Source organism: Peromyscus leucopus, chromosome 2 (assembly GCF_004664715.2).
Source record: "Peromyscus leucopus breed LL Stock chromosome 2, UCI_PerLeu_2.1, whole genome shotgun sequence".
Classification (NCBI taxonomy): domain Eukaryota; kingdom Metazoa; phylum Chordata; class Mammalia; order Rodentia; family Cricetidae; genus Peromyscus; species Peromyscus leucopus.
In genome coordinates, this window is record NC_051064.1 from 111079796 (window position 1) to 111087440 (window position 7645).

At 57.7% G+C, this 7645-nt stretch overlaps 1 protein-coding gene across 1 annotated transcript in view; it reads left to right on the top strand.

The window, feature by feature from the left end:
- Positions 1-7453, top strand: part of Slc1a7 (solute carrier family 1 member 7) — a 48645-nt gene extending 41192 nt beyond the window's left edge. Inside the window, exons 6-11 of the mRNA XM_028890362.2 lie at positions 2248-2347; positions 2976-3209; positions 4503-4697; positions 5214-5348; positions 5760-5862; positions 6354-7453. Of these exons, the coding sequence (XP_028746195.1) occupies positions 2248-2347; positions 2976-3209; positions 4503-4697; positions 5214-5348; positions 5760-5862; positions 6354-6572 (986 nt within the window). The 3' untranslated portion in view covers positions 6573-7453. The remainder of the gene's footprint in view (positions 1-2247; positions 2348-2975; positions 3210-4502; positions 4698-5213; positions 5349-5759; positions 5863-6353) is intronic.
- The last annotated feature ends 192 nt before the right edge of the window (positions 7454-7645 follow it).

Genomic DNA, 7645 nt, shown 5'->3' on the forward strand with positions numbered 1-7645 from the left:
CCTAAACTCTACAGCTTCAGATTTCCCGATGTTCTGCTGGAAGGGATCCTGTGTGTGGCAGTGGTGGGGGGAGCTGGAGCTTCCCCAAGGAAGGGATCCTGTGTGTGGTAGAGCTGCCCCCCACCACCACCACACACAGGATCCCTTCCTTGGGGAAGCTCCCGCCCTGATGTCTGGAGAAGTGTTCCGCACCAGCCCTGGCGTGGCTGCCTCCCTGCTTCCCTGGCTTTTCCACAACATTTCATCCTCACAGAGCATGTTCAGTGTCTTGTTGTGTACATGAGACATCTGGGCCACATTCTGTCTGACCTCAGCAAACCACCCCCCCACCCCACCCCGACGCCGCCCCTGCCAGCCTGCCTCCTCTCTCTCTCTCTCTCTCTCTCTCTCTCTCTCTCTCTCTCTCTCTCTCTCTCTCTCTCTGCCATCACTACCACCCTGGGGCCATCTGGACCTTGCATCAGCTGCCTAGAGGCTCTCTGTCTCGTGTGCTCTTGTCCCCTCTGGTATGACCTCGGGATCAAAAAAGCCAGATCTGCAGGCTGCCCTGGGACAGAAGCCAAATGGGGCTTTAGAGGCTGCAGAACTCAGGGGTGTGTGTGCTCCGGGCTGCTCTGTCTGCCTGCAGCCCCTGTGGCCCAGGCCTCTTGCTCTCCCTAGCCCACCACTCTTGTCCTTCCTCCATGCCACCTCTCTCACCCTCATCAAGGTCTTCTTGTCCCCAGGCTCAGTCAGGTGCCCAGGTCATGACTTCTCTGCTCGGGATGCTCCACAGTGAACAACTGACCTGTTGCGTCAGTCACTCACTGTTCGTGAGGAGTCGGGCCAAAGCTGGGTTAGGTGGCTCAGCATCACCCGCCTGGCTTAAAGTTCATTTGCCTGAGCCCTCCATGGTGACCATCGAGGGCAGGGATCCGTGAACCCTGCTGCAGAGATGCTTGGATGATGATGACTGAGTGTGTTGGCAATGATGGACAGCAAAGCTCTGATTGCCTTGGCCAAAATGCCAGACACACAACGGGCTGAGACCTGAGACTGGACACTGTGCAGGCACCTGGCCTGTCTCCTCTCCAACCACAGCCTCTCTGAGGGATGCAAAAAATGAAGGATACCTGGTAGCAGAGCAGCAGGAATGTTTGAGACTCTCTCAGTGTTCACTGGACAGTGTAACTATGTATTGCTGTGTGTTTGTTCTTATGTGCCAAGTCAGCACTAGCCCATCTTAGTGTGCCCACTCCTGTGAGCACACTTAGTGTGCCCACTCCTGTGAGTGCCTGAGAGTGCCCTCACCTTCGTATATCCATATCATTAGGCACAGTTGCCCTAATCAAGGCCCTCTGGTCCTTCATCCCTGTGTCCTTTCCTGCTCTTTCCTGGTATGGGGACATGGCTGGTACTCAGGTCACCTTGCCTCTGGAGTGCCTCATTGTCACACCTACGTCCCATGTACACTAGATCTGAATTAGCTCAGAGTCTCATCCTGTGAAGTCTCATCCAAGTGAAGGTGAGGAGGGGCAGATGTAGCCAGTAGGCAGGCAGAGCTGGAAAGTGTAAGCTGGCCCATCTGCCAGGATGCCACAGGCCAGATGAGTAGGCCTGGCCCAATGTCACCTCAAGTCCTGGCTTCTCCTGCTTTCACAGGCAGCCCCTTCTTCACCCCATCACCACGCGGTGACTGGTGTGTGGATTGTGGTGACAGAGCCCTTCTCTGGAGTCTCCCACATGCCAAGGTTCAGTGTCTACCCTTTCCCTTGCTGGGCAAGTCACTGAGCTGCTGTGTAGCATGCAGAGCTTTTGGAGGACAGTCTCAGAGTGTGGAGCTCCCCAGAAATAGCAGCATGGTGGGTACCGTCACAGGGCTGACCCCAAGGAACAGTCTCCCCATGTGTTCTTGCCAAGAGAACTGACAGCCAGATGTCCAGACACTGAAAACTGGGGGAACGCTCTGAGGCAGCAGAGAACCTGCTATCTAGGGTCAGGGTCCAGGGAGGAAGGGCAGAGCAGGGTGGGGTAGTGGAGTCAGGTAAGTGCAGCTGAAGCTGGAGACATGATTACTGTCAAAGCGGACTGGACGTCGGAATGTATTCAGGAGCATTTTATCTCAAGGGGATGAATGTCTTCTGCTGCGTGGAGGGCTGCGGGGGGTGTCAGCAAAGGCTGAACTCTGCATTGTGTGCCCCTCTGCCCCTGCTTTGCTATCTGCACAGTGGCCTGGTACCACCTGTGACTCTCCGTGTGACCCTGCAGGCATCATGCTGGGCCGCATGGGTGACAGCGGGACTCCCCTGGTCAGCTTCTGCCAGTGCCTTAATGAGTCCGTCATGAAGATCGTGGCCGTTGCGGGGTGGTAAGTTCCCTCCAGGGAGAATCCCCGCGCCCCCGCCCCCCCCCCGACCCCCGCTTCCTGTCCTGGACACAGGGAGGGACACATCACTGGCCCATTCTCAGGGCTCTCTCAGGAGCTCGACAAACTTCACAGGAGGCTCAGCCTGGACCTGGGTGTGCAGGGCCCCCAGCACAACCAAGCCTAGTCTTCTGCTCTCCTGGCCTCAGTTTCCCCATGTTGTGGAGCCTCCTTAGCCCAGCTTTTGGAGAAAGCACACAGTGGAAGTGAGAACCAGTAACCGTCCTGGTTCAGAGTTCGGACCGTAGGAGCCTTCTGGTCAGAAGGGCATGCAGAGGACTGCCCTGGTCACCTAGGAGATGTGGCATTGCTGAGCTAAAAGAGGCTTCTTGGGGCTTCTTGAAGTCCCCAGGGGCGTGGACGGAGCTAGCAAAGAGGAGCCAGGCTGCCTAGGGTTGGGGCACCTGAGGGGAACTAGTTAAGGATGGCACAGGCCTGGCTCTCAGCTGGCACCTCGGTTACAGTCTCAGCCCTTGCGAGCCACGAGGGGCTTGAGATGAGATCACGTGGTGACAAGGTGTGAGGTGGCTTGGGACCCGGAAGTGAACCTGAGGCCACTCTGCCACCCCAGGTACTTCCCCTTTGGCATTGTCTTCCTGATCGCCGGGAAGATCCTGGAGATGGATGACCCCAAGGCAGTAGGGAAAAAGCTGGGCTTCTATGCCGTGACCGTGGTGTGCGGGTTGGTGGTCCACGGCCTCCTCATCCTGCCCCTGCTCTACTTCCTCGTCACCAGGAAGAACCCCATTGTCTTCATCCGTGGAGTCCTCCAAGCTCTGCTCATCGCGCTGGCCACCTCCTCCAGGTAGCTCCGGAGGGAGAGCTGAGTGGGCTGGGGTAGGCGGAGCAGAACTCTGTCCGTCTATCCAGCCACCATTCATCCACAGCCACAGAACCACAGGAAGTGCTAACGTGGCTCCTTAGACAGATCCCGGGGTTAGCAATACTGCCATGGTAATATCACCATACGGGGACTTGATGCTCAGGGCTCCGCCTGCCTTAGTCATTCTTGAGACCTCCCTTTGCCCATGGTCCCAAAGCTTTCTCAGTCTTCATGGAGGGCCGGTCCTTACTTCACAGCCCATGTGCTCCTGTCTGGGAGCCCCCGGGCACCACAGGACTCTGCTCTGTCTACTCTATATGGGATGTCCAGGCTGGAGAACCCGTTTCAACCTTGGCAGCATTTCTGGACAGCCAAGGCTGGAGTCATGGTTCTGTTAAGCATGCCAATGTGATGGTGGGCTGTCACTGAACCTCCTCGGGCCTGAGCGTTCCCATAAGTGGACCGGAATAATTTGTACCTGCACAGGATTGCTTCCGAGGCTGGGATAACCCACGGGGGGGGGGGAGCCAATAGAACCAGTGACCCCCATGCCCGGCCTTGGGGACCACTTACCACAGCTGAGTACAGAGGACCTGGGATAGCTAGAGGAGGGAGGAAGGACATGCAGCAGACATGCATGATCATGTAGCCCTACGAGGCATAACATTCCCCGGAGATCAAGTGTCCAAGCCCCACGGGGAAGGAGTTGTGAGGACCGAAGCCCGTCTTTCTGGGCCAAAGGGGTAGTAGTGCTTCTCGCAGCCCCCAGCCCTTTCTTGCCTGGGCCCCAGACTCCCAGCCAATGCCATGTTTCACCCCTGTCAGGGGCACCCCCACCCCTGCAGCAGAACCCCCCCCCCTCAGAGATTTAACATGAGGTGCTTCTCTAAGCACCACACGGCTTTATCTTGCAATCACCCTGGGACCTGGACATTGTGTACAACAGAAACCAAGATGCCCAGGTGTCACAGCTTGCTGAGGTCCCGTGGGAGGGTGGACTCGAGGCCCAGTCACTCTGGCATTGCCTCTGTGGGTGACGGCTACAGACACTCTTGGCCTTCCTCCCCAGGGAAGAGGAAGGAAAGGACAACCCGGGGCCTGATACATAGTGGTGCTCTTCCTGGGGTCACTCCGACCAGCCCAAGCTGACCCACATGTGTGCCACACATTTCTGTCAGGGCACCAGTGAGCTGGCCCTCCTGTAGTGACTCACTTCAGAGGCCCAGACCATCCTGGAGGAGGGTGGTGGGCAGACACCTGCCCCTCTGCCCATAGCTCAGCCACACTGCCCATCACCTTCAAGTGCCTCCTGGAGAATAACCACATTGACCGGCGCATCGCTCGCTTTGTGCTGCCTGTGGGCGCCACCATCAACATGGACGGCACCGCACTCTACGAGGCTGTGGCCGCCATCTTTATCGCCCAAGTCAACAACTACGAGCTGGACTTTGGCCAGATCATCACTATCAGGTGTGTACTAACCCCACACTCCAGAGGGCCCCTGGGTCAGCCAGGACATGGGTACGGGACGGCCACAGGCAGGGCTGGTGCTGGGGTAAGCCTGATCTCTGGGATCAGGGTGAGCGGAGGCAAGGGCCAGGCCTGAGGACCAGAGAGGCTAGTGTCCAGCCTAGCACAGGCCGCTGCAGTAGGGCAGGGCCTGAGGCGGCCTCCCTGTAGGCCGGTCCGAGCACACAATTCTGACCCAGGCCCCGAGTGAGGCCGGGGAGGAGCTGTGCTGGCTGACCACCAGAATCTGAGTGTCTCCGTCCCACAGCAGAGTCTCCTAGCTTATTCCAGTTCCCTCAAGGATGGGGATGGGGACCCATGGGCCAAAGGACTATGAGCAGACACATGCTTCTCTAACCCCCCTGGTGTTCATGACGGGGCCCCACCCCCTTGGCTGGCCCTGAGGCCCTAGTACCCTGGTCCCTGTCGGAGCCAGGGCTGTGGCGGGTGTCCTCGCCACATCTGTTCCCTCTGCAGCATCACAGCCACTGCGGCCAGCATCGGGGCGGCTGGCATCCCACAGGCGGGGCTCGTCACCATGGTCATTGTGCTCACCTCTGTGGGACTGCCCACCGACGACATCAACCTCATCATCGCTGTAGACTGGGCTCTGTAAGCGCTCCATTCCAGTCCTTACCCAGCCCCGCCCCTTGCCGAGGGCAGCAGGCAGGGGGCTGGGGGCATCGCCATGTATGGCGCAGCGGGGTGCCCCAATAATCCACGCCAGCTCAGTTGTGTGGCTTGGGGGTCTCAAGAGTTCAAAAGTCAAGACAGAGTCCCCTTGAATTCTCTAAAGAAGTAGTGGGTCGTGACCCCAAGTCTGGCCCCTCTAAACACAGGGCCTGTGTCCATGAAGGAGTCTCCCCAGCTGCTTAGGCACCCCTGAGGGTGGGTGGGCTGCACCCCTGCCTGCGGTCACTGCCTGTGTTTCTGCACAGTGGCCTCACACTTTCCAGTTGCGTGTGGCCTCTACCAGTTCCCTGTTGGGATTGTTGCGCCTCACTGCCCACCTTGGCTTGCCAGGGACCGCTTCCGGACCATGATCAATGTGCTGGGTGACGCGCTGGCAGCGGGGATCATGGCCCACATCTGCAGGAAGGATTTTGCTCAGGACATGGGCACTGAGGTGAGAGCTGTGTCCCCCCCACCCCCCACCCCAGGAAGCCTTTAGGAGATGGAGCCAGGTGGGGTTGCAGATTTCATGGAGGACCTGACAGGGTGCCCAGATCTAGCCAGTGAAGCAGTGGGGGAAAACAGCACATCTTCCCTCGGAGAAACCCAGTCCCTCACACAGGATGTTGTGAGGCACCTGGGAACTGTCTGGAATCCGGGGTTGCTGGTGTGTGTAGGTGGCTGTACCCACTTCACTGGAAAGGAAGCTGAGGTTCAGGTAGAGGAGCTACTGTTCCCCAACTGGACCCTGTGGGGCAAGTCTCTCATCAGCAAAGTAGGAGGCAAGGCAGCTTGCAAACTGGTACCCAGAGAGGCCTGTGCCCCGCCAAGGCTACCCAACTGTGTTTACAGGAAAATCCCTTTCAGAGGCTCCCAGCCTGAGACCGCTCAGCATCACCTACCCTCGGCCCCTCCTAGTGCTAACAAGGCCTATTTCCTCCCCAGAAACTGCTACCCTGTGAGGCCAAGCCAGTGACGCTGCAGGAGATCGTGGCCGCCCAGCAGAATGGCTGTGTGAAGAGCGTGGCTGAGGCCTCGGAACTAACCCTTGGCCCCATGTGTCCCCACCACATCCCAGTCCAGGTAGAGCAGGACGAGGAGCCGGCCACCACCAGCCTCGACCACTGCACCATCGAGATTAGTGAGCTGGAAACCAATGTGTGAGCCCACAGGGCTGCAGAGGCAGACCAGACCCTGGGGTCCGGGCTAAGGGCAGGAGCTGAACTCAGGATACACCCGAGCAGCTGGCAAAGCCCAAGTCAAGTTCCACCCTGACAGGCTAGTCAGCCATTGATGAGAAATAGTGTCTCAGCAAAGGGACAACAGTGTGCAGGAGCCCCAGCCAGCGACTATGGGCTCGTGTGGCCCAAGACCTAGCTGTGACAGTTCGTACCACATGAGCCCACAGAAGCATCCGGCAGGGCGAGTCTCTGCCTCTATGGAGGAACAGTTTTGGGGCCTGAGAGCGAAAATCGCTCACTGGAAGCAACACCAAGGCTAGAATGTTCTCTCATGTCTTTGGAGCCTCGGCCACTCCCTTCTGAGGACAAGGCAGCCTGCAAGGACCAGCCAAAGAGGCTCTGCCTTCTCCAGGGTCCCCACAGCCGCCGCTGCTTCCAACTCATGGAGATATAACCGCCGCGCCCCTGTTTCTGCCCGGGTCAGGTCAACCTCTGTCCCATCCCATTGTGGTTTTAGCACAACCGTCCCAATAAGGGCTGGCCCATCCCCAGATCAAGACCCGATGCCTTCCATGTACCACAGCCTGGTCCATTTCTGTCCACTGGATCTCTCATCTAAGATGGAGACTCATGTCCACTAGGGCTGGAAGGCCCCGTGGGTAGAGCCCAGCCAGCCTCCTATGGGACAGGTGGGCAAGATGGGCCACAAGGAGGGAGGCCCAGCCGGAGAGTCTCTGGACACGTGACTAGCAGCACCTTGGGGTCCGAACTCCACAAAGGCTTGTGTGGAAAATGGAATAAGAGTTACTAGTCCCTTCTGTGTTCACAATAATATGATAAATAAAAGTCTTTGTTTTTTTTTTTCAAGACTGGTGGATGTAACAAGACTGTATGCTAGTGGTGTTCTGTTTTGTGATTTGGGACAGGGTCTTTTGTTTTGTTTTGTTTTTTGTTTTTTTGAGACAGGATTTCTCTGTGTAGCTTTGTGCCTGTCCTGGATCTCACTCTGTAGACCAGGCTGGCCTTGAACTCACAGAGATCCACCTGGCTCTGCCT